The sequence below is a fragment of the Rhinolophus sinicus genome, linkage group LG01, assembly GCF_036562045.2.
Source record: "Rhinolophus sinicus isolate RSC01 linkage group LG01, ASM3656204v1, whole genome shotgun sequence".
NCBI classification, from domain to species: Eukaryota; Metazoa; Chordata; class Mammalia; order Chiroptera; family Rhinolophidae; genus Rhinolophus; species Rhinolophus sinicus.
In genome coordinates, this window is record NC_133751.1 from 7,095,931 (window position 1) to 7,116,796 (window position 20,866).

General features: G+C 43.0%; 1 protein-coding gene across 7 annotated transcripts in view; it reads left to right on the forward strand.

Moving 5' to 3' along the window:
• Positions 1-20,866, forward strand: part of HLCS (holocarboxylase synthetase) — a 193,770-nt gene that overhangs the window by 13,376 nt on the left and 159,528 nt on the right. For 6 of the 7 annotated variants that reach the window (XM_019730302.2, XM_019730301.2, XM_074325502.1 and 3 more), the window contains exons 2-4: positions 823-960; positions 14,915-15,077; positions 17,216-18,144. In XM_019730302.2, coding sequence (XP_019585861.2) covers positions 15,026-15,077; positions 17,216-18,144 — 981 coding nt within the window. In that variant the 5' untranslated portion in view covers positions 823-960; positions 14,915-15,025. The remainder of the gene's footprint in view (positions 1-822; positions 961-14,914; positions 15,078-17,215; positions 18,145-20,866) is intronic. The other variant, XM_074325517.1, reaches the window with a different exon arrangement.

Consider the following 20,866-nt stretch of genomic DNA (forward strand, 5'->3'; position numbering starts at 1 on the left):
TTTTTAACTCCTATGTTGATAATTATATTTACTCACGCAGAGGAGTTTTTTCTCCCCTAAATTTTCATTAATTAATTAGTTCAACAGATGATAAGCAGCTACTATGTTCCAGGTCAATAGGCCTTGAAAACACCTTTTGACCTTCCCAGCAAGGGCAGATTTGAACTGATAAGCAGCATTTCAGAGCCTGACTCAAATGCCTTTTTTTTTTGGGTGGTGATGTTAAGGCTTGCCCCCTGCAGCCTTAGATTTCAACTTTTTCTGCTCTGGGTGTGTCATGTGTTTTGTGAGTTAAAGCCTTAAACTTAATTTGCTGTTTTTCTAGAGAGATTTCAGGAAGGAGAGCAGAGATAAGTGGATTTAAACAAACCTACTAACCGATCTTGATGCTAGAATGGCGAGAGGAAATGGAAGAACAGCCCTTCAAGCTCCTGTTAGTAATGGACGCTGCCAACCGGGATGTGCTTCTGAGCCTCCTCATCTTTCAGTGCCCTTCTAAGTTGTCATTTGGAAGGAGAGCTCCCCCATGCTCTGAGCAGGGTAGAGCTGAGCCCAGAATCAGAATTAAGTGCTTGATGACAAATGTCTAGAGATGTTAAAGTTGTCACGAGTCATAAAGGGGATTTTGCAGCTGTTTGTATAGTCAGAGTTCAACAAGAGACAAAGGGTGAATGTCGTCTGTAGGAGGGTACCAGGTGACCTTCTTTAGATCCCACCTGGAATAACAGAGGAGAGGATGTCCCAGGTGTTAATGTAAGTAGCAGTTGTGGTTTGAAGTGGTACTGAATCCTCCTTTTCTTGTGTTTCTTTCCCTCTCTCCAGTCCATTGATGACTTGAACAAATGGGCCCTATTTCTTGTTTCTCCTTTTATACTTGAAACAGAACACGTAGCATTTGTGACAGAGAGCATTTGGGTGCAAGGCGAGAATTTACAGAGACCATCTTCCTCTTCAGAAACGGTGAGTAACGTGTTTCTTTTTTAGAAAATGATCCAGGTTCCATAATTCTTTATTAAATATTTCACAAGTTGCATCACTTCCTTATGACTTCATTGTCACACATCATCAGTAGGGCAAAATTAACCTGTCTCAAGACGATTTAATGTGTGTTTTTCACTTATGTACCATAAGGAAACTGTGAGTCTTAAAACTAAATTCATATTTAAAATTTTTTTTTTTAATGAGTGTTCTTTGCTGGCCTTTGTGACTCCCTTTCTTTTTGGATATTTTGGGTTAAATTAAAATATATTAGTAACATTACTGTCACCTGTTTTTTTGTTTGTTTTGTTACTTTTTTAACATTGCTTCTAGAACATTTAAAACTACCTGTGTGGCTTGTGTTTGTGGCTCACATTATGTTTTAATTGGGCAGCGACACTTGAGTCTGTCCCCCAGATCATCTAGTCCGTCCCCATGGTAAACAGAAGCCTTCAAGGCTTAATGTTGTCCTAAGAGAAAGGGTTTATTGAGCCATATGCTTGCCAGAAAAGGGCCAGGTCCTGGGTATGCAGTTTAAACCAGCAATCGTGGCTAGGTGGAGAAGACAAACATGTCCACTGCCCTGGGGCTAACAGGGCTCTTTTATACAGTGAGTTTGGGGAAGAAAGATGTAAGTTGTTTTGGAAGAATTTACACTGGCTGTAGATAATGGGTGGGGGTGGAAAGGATGAAGGAAGTGCAGTTCTAGGTAGGCATTTCCTCCTTCTGGATGGTTGTGGGTAACATCTGGAGAGTTCATGCATAAGCAGATATGGTGGCGTCTGATGGTTGGCAAATTTTTTTTTAGATAGCCACCTGGAAATTGATTTAAAGTTTTAATATACATTCAGGAATGTAAGCAGTCATTTTGGTTTTGACGCGTAGTATGTTAACTGATTAACGCCTTATCTTTTCCTTCTACCCTCTGGCCTGCTGGAATTTAATTTAAGACATCTCAGAATTTTTCTCTTGTCCCCTATGTACTGGTGTAGAATTACCCCTGGTCATTTGCAGAATGTGAAAGAATTAACAAAACTCAGAGAAGCAGGAGAGGAAAGAAAGTTTTATTAAAGTTAGGAAGCCAGTGGCAGTGTCTAGAGAAGATGGCTGCCCCAGGTAGTAAGGAGAGAAACACCTTCGGGGGAGGGGGCAGAGTCTGAGATTAGACAACTGCACCTAACTTTAGGTTAGCTTTTTCTTACATAGGAAAGGGGGAGTCAGGCAGGCAGGTCTGAGGGCTGACATCGCTTCCTGGGGTCTGGTCTGTTATCTCCGGACTCAGGACTGGGACTGGCCACTGCAGCCTTGGGGCTTTTTGTGTCACCAGTAAAAACTGCAAGGGAGTTGCAAAGTGGATTCCGGTATCTGGGTGCCTGGGGATTAAGAAATTGATGTTTTTGGGTTAGGATTCAGTTAATTAAATGGCTTCACGAGGTATGGGTAGCCTTGAGAAAGGGAACAGAACAGAGTTCTTAAGTCAATAGTGGGAGAAACAAAGAGGAAACAGCTGAATATCAGGGTGGCTCAAAATGCAACCTAGCTAAGTTTAATTACAGGTTGCTGGATGCGAGCTATGGGGTGAGTGAACCTGCAAACTACCGTGTTTCCCCGAAAATAAGACCAGGTCTTAATTTTTCGCTCCAAAAGACGCATTAGGGCTTATTTTCAGGGGATGTCATCCTGAAAAATCATGCTAGGGCTTATTTTCTGGTTAGGTCTTATTTTCAGGGAAATAGGGTAGCTAAGTCTAATTGCGTTATTGATTCCCTGAATTTCAGCCTTACAAACTCCAACTTCTTGCTCCCCAAATCAGCCTGAATGGTTGACTTTGTGCTGCCATGTACTTCTTAGACATCTCATCTCAAGTATTCTGAAAACAAACTCAAAAATGTGTTCAAAACTAGTTGTTTATATTTGTTTGTTTGAAAAAAAGAAAATCTCAACTGAACACCCCAAATCTCAAAATCTTTCACTACCTCCTGCCTCCTTGCTGCTGTTAAGTTTAAGTTCTACTAACCGCTCCCCAGGTGTCTCAGCTTTACTCTTTGCTTTTCCATTCCTCCTCATGTCATTCCCATCTTCGTCACCTGTTTTGTGTAAACTGTGAAAGTGTGTTCTACCTGTGTACCTTCCGAGTGTTTTCTTCTTGATGGCCAGAGTTATCTTTCTAGGAGCAAATCCATTTGGACTCACTCTTGCTTAAGCTAAGCTTTCGATGAATGCCTTGCCATCACTCAGTCACGCTCTTAGGCTCTTGGAAGCCTGACCCTCACCCGCCCTGTCGGCCTCTTCCCTCACCCACCCTGTGTTGTGTTCCCTGGTAGCCAGTAAATCATCCAGTAGGGATTTGGTGATGGGAGCCAAGGTCACTGGATTTCCATTCCACAGACATGGTCTTTAAAGCATTGTATTGTGATGAGAGAAAAGGAAGAGAGGAATAAGACTAGAAATAATTGACTGGAATTCAAAGTAGACTGAAATAAGAGCTATGAGATAGGCAAAGATATGTAAAGGGGAGCAAGAAGCTGTGTTTGGGACTGAGAAGGGGGTGTAGGATTTAGCAGGTGGCCTGGGAGCAGCCCAGGGTGCTATGACACTATATTTTCTCCTGCAGGTTCCTAATATTTTATTTAGCCATATCTATATATAGATGCTTAAGATAATAACACCATTCATTGAGCCCTTTGAAGCATTTTACCTACATTACCCATCATGCTTACAACTCTGCAAGATATGATTATTGTCATTTTAAAGATAAGAAAACTGAAATCGTAAGATTAGATGACATTTCTAAAGCTATTCCCTGCTAAGTGGTAGGCAAGGTTTTAGCCAACATCCATACCTTTTCTAATAACCAGAGGTGTAAATGAATGGTTTTAAAGAGATGTAGGCATTGAGATTCCATGGTCATAATAGTAAAGCTTATATTCACCTGAGTTCAGTCAAGCAGTATTTGCAGTTGTTCTCCTGTGCTTGGCAGAAAGAGACCCAATTGTTGATGCGAAGGCTTTTGGTAAACTCAAGGGTAATTGTAGTAGAAAAGACTGGTCAGAAACCTTTTGTTTTAAAGATAATTTTTCAATTTTTAAAATTACAAGTTAAATAGTCAATTACATTGAATCATGAAATTTCTGATATTTGGCTTTTTTTTTTTTTTTTTTTACCTATGAAGAGTCCATTTCATGTGGTAACCTAATAGTTTTTCTTTAGGCTTTTAAATCAGCTTACCATTCCTATAAGTTTAGCACAACTTTGTGGTCACTTTTCAGGGGATTTTTGAATCATAGTTATCCTGTTCATAAACTCAGATATCGTAAAACATTTTATTTTTGGACTCTAGGTACACAGACTTGGATTAATCATAATCCTGATTAAAATGCGCTTTCATCATTGGTTCACTGCCCTCATTCACTTAGGAATTTGAAATTATGTGAGAAATACCTATGAACTCACCAGTCAGTATGGAAACTAGAATGTGTACCTATGTGGGCCCCCCACAGCGTCCAAAGTCCATCCCCCTGTTCTGTGGCGTCTGCTTTCACTTTCTCGCTCCCCTCTTCCGCTTCCCCCCCGCCCCCATTTCTTTTCAGATATTTAAGTTATCTGGATGAACACCACCAGCTTTCTCACCACTTATATAATTCTTATTAGTTATTAAGCTTGTAAAGATAGTAAGCTTGAAATTTTCTTATATAGTCTAATATTGTATATGTTTAACAAGATTTTAACTTAAAACCAAGGCCAACGTTTCTAAAATTTATTGCAGTTACATAAAATACCGAATATGCACAGATTCCTCCTTAATACAAAAATATGACTGCTGTGCTCATAATTCCCTAAATTGTCGTGAATTAATAGAACATCTTTACGGGGTTAAAAGACATACAGTCTTAAGGAACATAGTTACTGTATTATATAGGGTACAGGCTAAGCTGCTGTAACAGAGACTTGTCTCAGGGAGGTAGTTCTGCTCTGTAAGGCTGTTCAGGACCCAGCTCCTTCTCTCTTGTAGCTGTATCATCTCCTCTCTGCCGTCGTAGGTGGTGGTTCTCACTCTTGGGAGAAGCTGGCTTCCACTTCCCCGGCCACTGCCACCGCGGTCGACCTCATCCACATTCCAGCCCTTAGAACAGGGAACAGCGAAGGAGGGTGACAGCAGCTTCCTCTTTAGAATCAGATCTAGAAGTTTCAGATGTCACTTCTGCTCCCATCACATCAGCTGCAGGGGAAGCTGACAAATGCATTTCATAGCTGGACAGCCATGGGTTCAGAGAAAACCTGGAGTTCTGTTACTCCAGAGAGAGAGAAAGACTAGCTATTGGGAGATAATTAGCATCTCTGCCACAGTTATCCCATTTAATTTACCTTCTAAGAAAGATTTAATTAAGATCTCAATTAATGGCAGTTACTTGTTTCTTAAATTTCTGGGGGTTGAAAGATGCGTACCCACCCAGGGTATTTATCCAGTTAACTCATTTCATTTGGATCACTTTGGTGGGTCTTGCAGCCATGAGCTGAGATATGTAGAGTTATTTTTCTGACTCTTCTGGCTATTACACTGAGCTCTGTTTTATAAGTTGGGCTTCAGAACCTAAAAAGGAATTGATCTCATAGCTCAGGGTCTTCTCACAAAGTCTGCAGTTCCATTCAGGTTGACTGCTTGATGGATTTTGCATTTTGGGGGGCTGTTATGAATCTGTACGTGTATTTTTCACCTAACTCTGGAGTCATTTGAATTTGACAGGATCCTAAGATACTCAATAAATGAATAGCTTATGTAAGAGAGACTTTTGAGCTTGATGAGATCTTACATTCTTTCATCTTTTTTAGGACTATACAGCTCTTACAGATAGTGAAAATGATGTCTTTTCCAATTGGGGATTTCTCTTATGGCTTTCATTTGTCGTCATTCTGTAGGCTCCCAACAACAAATAAATGATTCTCAGGAATTCAGTTTAAAAAAATATAGCATTCACATATTCATATTTTCACTTAGTCATTCACTCATTGACAGATATTTATTGAACATCTGCTGTATGCCAGTTATTCTGCGAGGTGCCATAATAAATACCAGTGGCTCATGGCAGATGCAACTCCATTTCCAGTATCTTCTATAATTATATTAACAGTCCTGCTTAGAAAAAATGGATGACCCGAAGAACTTACATGATTCTTTTGTTGCAGAAAATGCACTTGTGACCCTTGTACTCTAGCAAGGCATTCATTCATTCTTCCCAGATGGACTGAGTGCCTGTCATATGCCCCGTTGGGTGCTGGGCTGGAGATACGTCTCATATGGAAGATGAAAGGTTTCAGAGGTGACATTCCCTGTCATCTTAAGGGGCTCACCCTGTGGGAGAGAAGACAGATGAACAATTAGAGTTCCCCATGATAAGTGCTACAGGACGGCAGGGATAGGAAGCAGTGGCGAACCTATCTAGATGGGGTGAGGTTGGGAAGGTCGTTCCAGGAGAGATAATATTTAGAGTTGTAAAGGAAAAATGGGAATTAGGAGAAGAAGGAAGAAAGGGCTTTGCGGGCATAGCAACAGGTACAGAAGCACACAGAGCATTTGCACCTGGGAGCCACACAGGGTTCCGTACAACGGGAGTCCGCATTAATGTGAGTTGTGGGAGTGGCCCAAGAGATGGCCAGAGGGGACTGACGGCCTGGAGTGGTGTCTGGCACGTTACCTTGATGCAGGGGTAGCTTCCAAGGACACTACAGGCAGGCTCTCCCAGTGGTCTCAGGATGGAGACTTCCAGACCAAGTTAAGATGCTCAAATCGCACAGTTTATTAAATCCATTCAAAACCCGCAGCAAGAAACAAGGGAGAGCTCTGGGGTCGGTATCACTCAGGATGGCGAGCCGGAGGGATGGCAGGAGCATGTGCCTGACGCCTGAGCTAGGCAGTGTTCGCACAGCCCGCCCACTCTGCTGTGTCAGCCTTCCCCACCCAGGGTGCAGTTCCAAGGACCTGAGCTGGGGTTCGCTGGCACGTGGCTCCGCAGATTGAGGGGCCCGCGGCCAGCATACACTGGCTCTGGGGGGAGATTCGGGACCTGCGTGCCCAGGATTGCTGTAGCTTCCCAGTAATCTGCTCGGAAGCGGTGCTTTTTATCTGTGTTTCTAGGCAGAATATACACGGGGCCTTAATGGGTGGCCTGTTTAGAGATGACCTGTCAATCTGGCGGTGGCGTGATTTGTGTCTTAATAATATTTCAGGTGTAGTTGACTTTCTGCCGAGGAGGAATACTCTCTTTTGTTCTGTCCTTTCAATCTGTGTTCAACACACATATGTTCCCTTTATTTCACCTATCTTTAGCATGTCTTGCAACTTGCTGACTTCATTTATCTTACGAGTTTCATCCATGTGGTTTTTCTTGTTCCCATGTAGCACCACTGAATATTCTCTAGTTGTGCGCAAATACGCCTACTACACAGATCGAGAAAGGATCATATACACAAATAGGAATGTGGGCTTCATCCTAGGGGACATCCTAGGGTGAAAACTTTTCTTTTCAGAAAGATTACAATGCCGGCAGTGTGGAGAGTGGATCGGAGGGAGGCGATCCTGGAAGAGGCTGGACGCCACGTGGGAAAAGCGTGTCAGTAGCAGGGAGGGTGACACGGAGACGGATATGCGAGCTTTTTAGGAGATAATGAGGGGTTTTGGGTGGATGGGGATCATTCTGAAGCTCGGTACAGGGGCCGCTGTAGGGAATGCATCTTGGCTGAAGTAACAGGTGACCTTAGAATCTCAGTGGCTTCTTGTTCTTGAAACCTTTGCTTCTGTTCATGGTGCACGTGGGCTCAGCAGGTTTGCTGCTGCTGTTTCAAGCCACGACTGCTCTGGGCTCTGCTCCTTGCATCTTCCTCGTGTGGGGACCCAGGCTGAAGGAGATGGGACATGCCATTCTCGTGCAGAAGGGAGGAGTGAGAGAGCGGGCAGAAGCTCAGTGCAGTGGACTGAAGAGGACTGCCAAGTCCTTCCTCCTCTGGGGGGTGGGGTCGGGGGTCTCATATTCCTCCCCTGAATCTAGGCCGACCTTAGTGACTTGTTTGTCCAATAGGATGTGGCGGGAGTGACATTCTGGGACTCCCAAGGACAGGTGACGGCAAACGTTGCAGCTTCCTCCTGGGCTCTTGGAACCCAGCTGTCATGCTGTGATGAAGCTCCAGCTGCCCTGAGGCGAGGTTCATGCTAAGAAGAACCTAGGCCGACAGTCCTGGCTGAGTTCCCAGCTGGCAGGCTCTCCAACTTGCCAGCTGTGTGAGGGGGCCACCTTGGAAGTGGATCTTCGGGCCCAGTGGAGCTGCCCAAGCTGATGGCATGTGCAGCAGAGCTGAGCTGTGCTTGTCCAACTCTGCCCAAACTGTGAGCAAAATAAATGCGTAGCATAAGCCACTGTGTTTTGGGCTGGTTTGTTACACAGCGATGGATAACCAGGACACTTGGGTGTCAGTTGAAACCTCTGGTCTACCTCCACTTACCAGCGTCAGTGGGTGGGGTACAAAGTGGGCAGTGAGCAATTGTGGGTGCTCGCAAGTGCACTTGGTGGGCCTCAGGTGCTCGTACACATAAAGAACACAAATAACATGAAAAGATTTGTGATAACGGCTGCTTGCATTCTGATGAACTCTCAGTTGGTCAGAAAATTCAAGCACCCACACTACCCTTTTCCTTGAGTGCCGGTGAGGCAGAGCTGTGCAGTACCTCTCAGCGTTCACCTGCGTCACTTTACTGTCGCAGCTCTGCTGGCTGTGGAGCTGTGATATGCCTTTCACTGTCACTTGGTTTTTTTCCCAATACCCTTCTCTTAAAAATGCCAGAGGGTGTATGATTTTAAATAACAGAGTGTGAAAATGAACTTTGTAGTACTTCTTTATCGTCTCTGCTTCCAAACCCGAAAAGCAGTGAGGATGGGTGAACGTCAGAAATAACCTCCTTTTATGCTCGTTGTTTCACATTCTTCACATCCCTGTGTCGAGTCCTCCTTCATCCAATTCATTACCAGACATTTAGAGAAACCTAACATGTAATTAAATTGATTTGGAAGAGGAGAAACAAGAGCCAGGAAAATTAGCAACATCAATGATCTGATTCTGGGTAACTGAGTGTAACTTGTATTAGGCTGGGCTCTCCCGAGAAAGAAAGCCATGGATGTGTGTGTATAGATAGACAGGCAGATACATAGGTAGGTAGGTAGGTAGGTAGGTAGATAGATAGATACATACATACATACATACATACATAGATACATAGATATAAATAGATGGATAGATGGGGGAGAAGGAAAGGTGGGGAGAAGGAGAGATTGAGATTTAAAGGAATGGGCTCACATGATGGTGCAGGCTGGCAGGTTCAAAATCTGCAGGGCAGCCTGGGAGACTGAGAACCAAGGGAAGAGTAGATGTTGCAGCTTGAGTCCAAGGCGTCTGGAGGCCAAACTTCCTCTCCCTTGGGGAACCTCAGTCTTGTCTCTTAAGGCCTTCACCTGAGTAGATGAGGCCCACCCACAATGAGGATAACCTGTTTTATTCAAAATCGACGGATTTAAATGTTAATCTCATCTAAAAAAAAAAAAAACTTCACGGATCGCATCGCTCTGATGTTTGGCCAAGTATCTGGCTACTGAGGCCTAGCTGAGTTGATATATAGAATTAACCATCACCTAATTGGTCGTTGAGATTTTTGGCCCCCTGTTTCCTGCAGAACTTCAGCTTCCTGCATGCTGCAGGCAGCCTCAGGAGGGGCAGTTCGCTCAGGGGACACCCCCTCAAATCTAACCTGGTGCCTTTTGGTCCTGGGCTTTCCTCGTGGACATGCGTGGTCAGTTGATGGAGCAGACACATCACTGCGTGCTGTCATCAATGCAGCCTTATGTCAAGGGCTCTGGTTAGGAGAGGGATTCCTGCGTCCTGCTTTAAGAGGAAATCCTTTTGTTTAGGGACAAACAGGGCTTCCTGAGCTTTGATCTTTGGGAGTAAGCCTTTTGCTTGACTTCCCCTTTCTTTCTCTACCCCTTTGTTTCCATGTCGAAGTGCAAAATGGAAGTGGCCTGTTTGCTTTTAGCCCTGGACGGACGAGTACGGGTGACCTTGCAGCTTTGCTTTGATCGGAACACGCAGTGTGTTCGCAGGAGTTTGCATGGCCTGTGGCTCCTGGACCCTGTTCCTAGAAAAAGGAAATGCACTTTGGGGAGGAAACGGCTGGGCGAGTTGAGAAACTTGATCGGGATAGGCGTCTATTGTTCTCTGGCTGCTTTCTGCCCTTCCCTGGGCTTTGTTCATCTCCTGCTTCTCTGCTCCTTCAGAAGTGTGTCCGAAGTTAATGATTGTCTCCTTTGACACTAAGTGCTTATTTTGAGGCATAGCTCCGCCAGCACCTGCTCCAGCTGGGTGTCAAATCTACGTTTGAACGCCTCCACGCTGGGCTGGCCCTCCACTGGCGGGCATTTCTCCTCATTCTTTGATTGCCAGCAATAGCGCTGACAGCAAAGATACTTTTAGCTTCACGCAGGAGGTGGTACTGTTCCTTTTCTTAGTTCCCATTCACCCTCGTCTGAAAGTCAGCTCTTGTCAAGGTGAGAGTTTATCTTGTCATCCTCCTGAGCTGACACCACCCCTCCATTCTCGAAGTCATTTACCTCTCATCTGATCACAGATGTCGTGTTTGAAATGCAGAGTCCTACTGAAACAGTGGTTAGGACCCACCCTGCGGATAAATTCCACTCATTCTGGCTGTGTGTCTGGGAGAAGGTGGGAGATGTAGGTGATGAAATAGAGGAAAAGCTACAAGTGGAGCTAAAAGAAAGTCCTGAGGTTTCTGTTTCTCCAAATATTCTAGTCGCATTGGTGGGTTTCAACCTTTTGACCATAAAGACTTGCGTTTATTATTTTTCCTTCTAAGACAGTGTGTGTCAACTTTTTAAATTATTGTTTCCCTAAGGAGAAAAGTTCACTTCAGTTTGAATTCTCCTTAAGGAGAGAAATGAAATACTAAGGATTAAGGTTTTGTGGGGTAGGGTTGAGCTTTGGAGGGACAATATCATTGTGATAGCTAGGATTTTTTTTTCCATACACCCCCTGCTCCCAGACAATTCCCTGCTGAGAATACTTGCTCTAAAGACTCCATGTTTTGGAATAAGAGCGCCCCCTGATGGATCAGGCGCTTTATGCATTACCCCGTTTAGCCCTCCCAATATCCTTCCAGGTAGGTGCTCTCATCAACAACTTACAGACAGAAAACCCAAGCACAGAGAAGTTGACTGACTTGCTTGGGTCACACAGCTATTGGCCAAAGGAGCCAGGATTCAAGTTTGGGAAGCGGACTCTGGAGTCCTCTTGCTATCTGGGCTGTCTGGGAACTGTGTGGGAACAAGCAAACTGCCTTGACTCTTTTTTGCTTTTTAAAATTGAGATGTAATTCACATACCATAAACATCATCCTTTTAAAGAGTACAATTACAATTCAGTAGTTGTGTAGTCGTTACCACTATCTAATTCCAGAACATTTTCTTTGCCCCCAAAAGAAACGATGTACCCATCAGCAGCTACTGTCCACTCTCTCTGTCCCCACCCCTTGGTGAAAACTAATCTACTTTTTAACTCTATAGATTTGTCTGCTTTGGATAGTTCATCAAAATAGAATCATATAATGTGTGACCTTTAGTTATTGGCTTCCTTCATTGAGAATAATGTATTCAAGATTCATCTATGTTGTGACATACTCGTACTTCATTGCGTACATATCAGTACTTCATTGCTTTTCATGGCTGAATCCCTAGTATGGATATACACATTTGATTTATCCTTTCATTTGTTGATGTACATTTGGGTTGTCTCCACTCTTTGGATATTATAAATAATTTGTGTAGAAATTTTGTGTGTGGACATACATTTTTAGTTCTGTTAGGTATAGACCTAGGAGTGGAATTGCTCGGTCACTTGTAACTCTGTTTACCTTTTTGAGGAACTGTGAAAAACTCTTTTCCAAAGGGGCCGCGCCATTTTGCATTCCTACCAGCAATTTCTTAGGGTCTAGATTTCTCAGCATTCTCAGCAGCACTTGTTACTGTCCCTCTTTTTTTAAAAAAACTTTTACTGGGAAATAGTGTGTTTTTCCAGGACCCATCAGCTCCAAGTCAAGTTGTTATTCTCAATCTGGTTGTGAAGCGTGCTGCTCACTGATCCATGCGGGACTCGAACCGGTTCCCACACTCAGACCTGGGTGTTCTGAGTACTGCGCCCTAACCAACCAGCCACCCAGCGGCAGCTCAGCTCCAAGTCAAGCTGTTGTTTTCACTCTACTAGTTGTGGAGGGCGCAACTCACTGGCCCATGTGGGAACTGAACCGGCAACGTTGGTGTTATGAGCACTGCACTCTAACAAACTGAGCCAACCGGCCGCCCAATTATAATCTTTATTTATTTATTTTTTAATTATAATCTTTTTGATTATAACCATCCTAGTAGAGATGAAGTGTCTCATCTCGTTGTGGTTTTTGTTGTTTCGATGACAAATGATGTTGAACATCTTTTCAAGCACTTGTTGTCACCTGTGTATTTTTTTTTTTTTTTTTTTTAGAAATGTCTGTTCAGATCTTTTGCCCATTTTTAAATTGGGTATTTGTCTTTTTAATGTTGAGGTACAGGAGTTCTTTATTGTGGATACAAGTCTCTTTCAGATACATGATTTGCAAAATATTTTCTCCCAGTCTATGGATTCCTTTTCATTTTCTTGAAACTGGTTTTTGAAGCACAAAAAATTTTGATGAAGTTCAATTTATTTTTTCTTTTGTTGCTTGTACTTTTGGAGTGCTTTTTGAGAAACTGTTGTCTGATCTAAGGTCATGACAATTTACGCCTATGTTTTCTTCTAAGAGTTTCGTAGTTTTAGATCCTCTTACATTGAGGATTTGATCGTGTTTGAGTTAATTTTTGTCCTTGGTGTACATGATATGAGGGAGGGGTCCATTTTCATTCCTCCGCATGTGGATAGCCAGTTGTACCAGCACCATTTGTTGAAAAGATTGTTCTTTTCCCATTGAATTGTCTTGACGTTGTCTAAAATTAGTTGTCTATAAATGTGTATGTTTATTTCTATATTCTCAGTTCTGTTCCATTGAACTGTGAGGTCGGACAATAAAGTTTGCGAACTTGTTGCAAAGATGTTGCTAACCTGTTTTTGATATAAGAGGGATTACTCATTCATTATGAATTTGTACCAACTGGACAAACAGTTAACCAAGTTTACTATTTGGAAGTGCTGAAAAGGCTACGTGAAAAAGTTAGATGACCTGAACTTTTCACCAACTATTCATGGCTCTTGCATAACAGCTTACACAGGACTCTCTGTTGAAGGAGTTTTTAGCCAGTAAACAAATAAATGTATGGGAACACCCTCCTTACTCACCTGATCTGGCCCCCAATGACTTCTTTCTTTACCCAAAGAAAAAGGAAATATTGAAAGGAAGACATTTTGATGACATTCAGGACATCAAGGGTAATACAAAGACAGCTCTGATGGCCATTCCAGAAAGAGTTCCAAAATTGCTTTGAAGGGTGGACTAGGCACTGGTGTCTGTGCATAGCTTCCCAAGGGGAGTACTTCAAAGGTGACCATAGAGGTATTCAGCAGTGAGGTATGTAGCACTTTATGTAGGATGAGTTCATGAACTTAATTGTCTGACCTCGTATATGTCTATCCTTCTGCCAGTTGGACCTTGGGCCCAGGTTTCCTGGGCGAGCAAGTTACCATCAGGCAGAAGTGGTTTGGCTTATGGGAATTCCCTTTAGCTCTGTAGGTTCGGGATTTACCTTAGCATTTGGCCTGGCAGTTTTTTTAATCATCTAGTCAGTTCTTCAATGTTTTTAAGATGATAATTTTATTTATTTTTATCCATCATTTTTTCATTGTTTTCAGCAAGAGTTCTAAAACAATCTAGCCTACCAATATAAAAAATGAAATTCAAAATTATCTATCTCTAATTACGAAATTTGGGGCAGCATATCCCTGAGAAGATTAATTTTGGGAAGTATGGACATTATTCATGGCATCTTAAAAAAGGACCACTATATCCGCTATTGCTCTTAAGGCCAGATTTGTGATAGCTGATATCATTATTCCTGTGTTACCACTGAGGAAGCTGAGACGTGAGAACTTCTGGGACTTGGCCCAGACCCCGGTCCTCGGACTCCAGAGCCAAGCTCTGAACCCCAGGGTCTCCCCTTTTCCTTGCCCCAGTTTCAAATTCTTCTTGTATGAAACTGGGAGGCTTCAAGGACGGAGCTTTGTGTGTTCTCATTTTCCTTGTCCCCCTTGTGGTGGCGATGTGAACTGGACAGGTAGGAGCTCTTGGAGCGCCCTTGGTGGTTGTCCTGTGTCAGCAATCAATGGGAAAGCACATTTACCACGTCTGATTCCGGGGCTGCAAGTCCAGAGAGTCTGAAGCACCAGACAGAGTCGTGCTCAGGAGCCTGCAGCTTTCACGTGCTCCCGGGCAGTTCTGTCGCAGTTGGTCTGGGTCCCCACTTAGAGAAAAGCTGGTCTCCCTTAGGAATCATTGGATAGTGTGGGCTTGTTGTTGACTCCTATTTATGTTACTAAAGGGCAAATTTAAATTTTTCCAGTGTCTGAAGAATGGCCCTTTCTCCTTTTGAGTTCCTTGAGAAAGCAGTTGAGACTTCATTTACTTGTAAATGAGAGAGTTATACTGAGTGCTTTATAAGCCCTGTTGTCAGGTAGAAATGAGAATGGTCAAGCCTTAACATGTTAATAAAATGTGACTAAAAGGCAGAGCCCAGTAATTCATTATGTTTGACAGTAATGCAGTGGTGGGGAGCTGAAGGGACAGAATAAAGTATCTGGCGATTTTAGAAAAGACAAATCTCAACCTCTCTTTCTCTTCCCCCTCCCTCACACTTTTTTTCAGATTGTGAAGTGGTCAGACTGTTGTTTGCCATTAGCTTGCAGACCTGGGGAGCCTTATCGATTAATTGCCAAAGCAAGTGTGGATGACTTCAGCAAGCTGGGGGTGGCGTTTATGGAAGACAGACTCCAGATGGCTAATGGACTGGTACCCCAAAAGATTGTTTGTAAGTAACTTTAGAAAATGTTTCTTCCATTGTGGCAGAACGTCATAGGTTATTAGCTTACGGACTGTTGAGTACACATGTTTGGTATGACTTAAGGGCGATGCTTATTTTCAGTTTAATTCAGTCAACAGGTTGGATTTACCATGATTGTATAAAATTCATACATGTGAATTTTAATTTTTTGAGATGCTTATCTCTGAGTATATCATTAGTGCTTTTAAAATTCTTAAACAAGGATTTCCCATAATTGCATTGTCCATGAGATAGCATGCAAATTCAGAAGACATATAATACTTATTTCTCCCAATCTAATATAGTATAACTACCATGTTTCCCCGAAAATAAGACCTACCTGGACCATCAGCTCTAATGTGTCTTTTGGAGCAAAAATTAATATAAGACCGGGTCTTATCTTATAAGACCCAGTCATATTATATATTATATTATATTATATTATATTATATTATATTATATTATATTATATTATACTGGGTCTTATAGTAAAATAAGACCAGGTCTTATATTAATTTTTGCTCCAAAAGACGCATTACAGATGATGGTCCGTCTAGGTCTTATTTTCGGGGAAACACAGTATTTTCTAGACTATGGTTTGATTGAATGGGAAGCATAGCCAGTGTTACTATGAAGTAAAAATCTAATAGTTTTTTTATTTGAAATGTATATACCGCAATATTTTGGGACACATTGTTTTTTTAGGAAAACATGTAAAATGTTCTTTCTTAATTAGGCTTAAAAGTAGGCTTTCTCTATGCTATGGAAGGGAATGGGTTCTTGCCATCTGTGGCACCATGGATGGACCTGGAGGGTGTTGTGCTGAGTGGAGTGTCAGACAGAGAAAGACAGATGCATGAAATTTTGCTGATATGTGGAATTTAAAGAACAAAATTAACAACAACAAAAAAACACCCAGAAACTCATAGATAAAGAGAACATTTTGATGGTTGCCAGATGGGAGGAGGGTTGGGGGTGTGGGTGAAAAAAGGTGAAGGGCTTAAGAAGTACAAATTGGTAGTTACAAAATTGTCACAGGGATATAAAGTAAAGCATAGGGAATATAGTTAATAATATGGTAATAACTATATATAGTGCCAAGTAGGTACTGGACTAGTCAGAAGGATCACTTCTTAAATTATATAAATGTCTAACCACTATGCTGGACACCTGAAATTAATATAAAATAATATTGAATGTCAACTAATTAAAAAATTAAGGGGGGGAAAAGGTGAAGGGGAATAAAAGGTCCAAATTTCCAAGTATAAAACAAGTAAGTCATGGGGGTCTAATGTACAGCATAGGGAATATAGTCAGTAATATTGTGATAGCATGGGGCGGTGTCAGATGGTTGCTGGACTTATCACGGTGATCACTTCTTTAGGTATATAAATATTGAATAACTATGGTGTACACCTGAAAGTAATATAATGTTGTATGTTAGCTATGTTTTTAATAAAAATCTTAAAAAATAAAAGCAGGCTTTCTGTGTCCATGAAAGTCTTCATTTGTATCTCGAGCAAATGAGTGTCACTTACCAACTATGGAAATTTGTGTAAATCACGTAATTTCCCCATTTGCCATGTGCCTGTGCCTAATACCATGTAAGCTGTGTTGCAGGTGCTCAATGAATGTTTTTTGAATCAATGACTGTAAACTTATATTTCAGTCCTGAGATAAGATGCTGGACAGACCCTTCTCCTGGGTTGATCCTATGAAGTGTCCCAGTAGCGACTTTTCCTTGGGGTGTATTTGGAGAGACTTTAGATGTGTGCCTTTTTTCTTTCTTAGTTTCATTATCCTGTAGGAGATTGACACGTAAGAAATTGAATGTACAAGTACGTAGGCAAAATGACGTCTCTGAATCTCACTTTCCTCACCAGTCAATGAGAGGATCTAAGGTTTTTCCATGTCTTATGGGATGGTCAGGGGCACATCCTAGCAGGCGGGAGCGATGACGTGGTACTACAGAATGCCGCAGAGTTGAGGTGGGGACGTAGGTGGGAGCCGTGCAGGCGGCTGCTGGGAATGTGAGGCTGGGAGTTCAGTGCGGGCCATGAGGTTTGAACTGAGCCGCATGACAAACCAGAAGAGTTGACTGAGTGTCTTTTCTGCCCGTGCTTTAGCCGTGTACCTGCAGGACTCTGCTCTGAAGGAACTTAAGGACCAAGCTGCAAACGGGCCAGCCCGAATCCAGTGGCGGAGCCCCGAATCTTCTGTGGAGGGTGAGCCGGAGCCAGACGTTATGGAGCCTGTGGGCAAAGATGACTCTAAGGTTCTTGGTGCAGAACCGACACAGGGAAAAGGCGGGGCCTCTGGGGGCGAGTCTGCTGGGGAGCCCAGCGAGCTCTGTCACCTCCATCTGTCTAGTTGCCACAAGTGCTTAGAGCTTGAGAAAATCACCATTGAATCCGTCAAGTTTGCATCTGCAGAGAACATTCCAGATCTTCCCTACGATCCCAGGGGCAGTTTGGAGGGGGTTGCTGATGCCACCTGCCTGGAGAGAGAAGGGAGGAGAATCAACCTCGTGGGAAAGGCACCCAACATCCTCATCTATGTGGGCTGCGACTCCCGGGAAGCCCAGGACAGGTTCCAGCAGGTCTGGTCCGTCCTGGCCGACTGTGTGGACGCCGACAGCTACACGCTGTACCACCTGCCGGGGCAGAGTGCTCTCAGAGACCCGTGGGCCGACAACTGTCTGTTGTTGGTCATTGCCAGCAGGGAATCTATTCCCGAAGACCTGCACCAGAAGTTCATGGCCTATCTTTCTCAGGGAGGGAAGGTGTTGGGCCTGTGTTCCCCCTTCACGTTTGCTGGCTTCCAGGTGACACGCAAGGACGCACTGCAGGACACAGTCCAGAACTTGGTTTTCTCCAAGGCTGACCAGAGCCAGGTGAAGCTCAACGTCCTGAGCAGTGGCTGTGTTTACGACGAGGGCCCCGGGGAGCGGCTCAGCCTGGGCAAGCTCCGGGGCCACCTGGAGAACGAGGACAGGGACAAGCTGGTTGTGCAAGTGCCTTTTGGAACACATGGAGGAGAAGCTGTTCTTTGCCAGGTACGGAGGCAGGGGCCCAGGTAATGGTCTCTGGGTATCTGATGGGGAACACGCCCTTTGCGGCTGCGCATGGAGAGGTTGGAGGATCTGCTCTGCTTTTGACCTTTGGCTGGGAGTTATTTCTGATGGTGAGTGGCCGGTTTAGACCAGGGCTTTCCTGTCGCCTGAATATCCCGTCTAACCAAAGTCCTCGTGATGGAGGAACGTGGCAGAAGGTGTTTTGGCCAATTTAGGATGCTGGTTAACCAAGGATTAGTTGGAGAATTCTTTCTTGTTTTGATCGTACTGGTAATAATCTTCCTAAAATACCTTAGTCTATTCTCTTTCCTCAAAGCACACTCTGGTTAATATAATCGAACCTTTATTGATGGTTAATATAATCAAACCTTTATTGAATGCGTTGGGGTGGTGATTCCAAAGGTTAGGAACCATCACTTTAAAAGTATTATAATTGATGTCCAGGGTTTCCATGAATGCTCCCAACTGGGGGGCAGTGAGTGTTGGAAACATCTTCAAAGTCTCAATCCCTTTCTCTTGATTTGTCACTCTTAAAATCTAAGTGCTAAGAAAAATTTCAAATAAGAAACTGTTGAAGTGATTTAGATTTAGGGCGTATTAATATGTAGGTAAGGAAAAAACGGAAAGGGAGACAAAAGGAAAAGGCTACTTGTTTCCCATCCTTTGGTGGTCCTTTAGCTCAACTGCTGGAATTTTTTTCTCCCCTTGTCCTGTTAGTTTTTGTTTGTTTGTTTAAGAAAGCGGCAGCAGGAGAGACTTTTGGAATTCCTGATCATTTGCTGCAAATCGTTTAATGGTTTAGGGCAAAAGTTGCTGTTAGAGTGAGATGAACACTTGTCCCTAAGGATTGATCATTTAATGAGATAACTAAGGACATACAGATATTTTGTCCACAATTGTTCCCAGGATGAGTTTAACAGATTTTGTTTTATTATGGGAATCTTTTCATTGAGTTAGAGAACTGTTTCTTTTTTGTTGTTGTTCTTTGTTTTCATTTCGTTTGCAGTGTCTCTTTCCAGCCCTCCCAAGTCTCAGGTTTTCTGACCAAACATTCTTTAAAGGTTTAGGTTTGTTTCTTTACCATTTCCCACTCATTTGTTCTTAAGCTAATACTCAGCTAAAGATGCATATAATTAAAAAATCTGGTCATCAGGACAGGTGGACATGGACAAACTAGTCAGGATTCCTATATAGGCTGCAAACCACATGAATTCATTTTTGGAGGCCTGATAAATGTTCGTCTCATCTTTTTTTCTGCAAATACAGTAACTATAGTAACTGCATTCTCAGAAAATCCACTTAAAAACCCGACTTCCTAGGGCCGTATTTCAGCTTTGAATAGCGAATTTTAGCACCCTGGTGAACAGACTTGTACAACTTGTACGCCAAATTGATTTGGCGCTGCTGCGACCCGTTTCTCTGAGTTACACAGCAAATCTGCTTGCTGCCCCATTTAAATTGACCCCATTACTCTCATAAAATTTGATACTGCATGCTTTGCTCTAGAAAAAAAGGCAATATGAGGCAGCTCCAGAAATCAGATTCAGAGGATTAGAAAGTCACTTCTGATTCTAAATGACTTCCAGTCTCTGTGACAGGGTCACTGTTTTCTCCTCAGGCCTGTGTCACTGCGAAACCTTGCCACCGAGATCAACCAATAAATACTATCACAGGCTGGTTAGTTTCCTCTTCCCCTGTTCAATTTCATAGCCTTCATCTTTGAAATAAATCGAGTAATGATGTAACCCAGTAAGAGGTGGTGAAATAGTTCAAGGGCAAACCACAGCTGCACGGTAGGTGGTGGTCTGCTGGCCAAGGAGCTGTGTAGCGAGTGATCTTTTGCCATCCGTCATCAGGAAGAAAAAGGAAATTTTATAATACTTGCTGTGCTGATCAGGTTTGCAGGGCAAGTTAACGCTGTGCATTAATTCTGACATTGGATTATCAAGTGGGCCAGGAGTTTGGCATGAAGTTGTCCAAGTAAAATCTCTAAAGTGGATTTAAAAATATTTGTTTTCAAACATCTGATATTAATTTTATTTATTTGATTAAAATTTTTTTCAATTACAGTTGATATACAATATTATATTAGTTTCAGGCATACAGCGAAGTGATTAGATGTTTATATCACTTGTGAAGTGATCGCCCTGGGAAGTCTAGTACCCTACTGGCACCATGTAAAAATAAATTTCTTTCTTGTTTAACTTAGCACACGGGGAAGTGGTTCTGCTTTCATAGCAGTTTCTCCACCGTGGCACTCGCTATTTTGGGCCAGATCCTTCTTTGCCATGGGGTCGGCCTCTGCATTGTAGGCTATTTGCACTACCTACTAGATGCCAGTAGCACCCCCTCCTCGTACTGCCTTTTTCGTGACTGGGGACATTTTGAATTCTGCCTTTGGGTCTGGTCAAAAAGCCTTCATTTTATTTATTTGTTTTTTTAAACATTTAACCCCTCTCTGTGACTTGTTTTTTTTTCTTATTGGGGGATATTGGGGAACAGTGTGTTTCTCAAGGACCCATCAGCTCTAAGTCGTTGTCCTTCAATCTAGTTGTAGAGGGCACAGCTCAGCTCCAAGTCCAGTTGCCATTTTCAATCTTAGTTGCAGGGGGCGCAGCCCACCATCCCATGTGAATTGGACCGGCAACCTTGTTGTTGAGAGCTCGCGCTCTAACCAACTGAGCCATCCAGCTGCCCCTCCGGT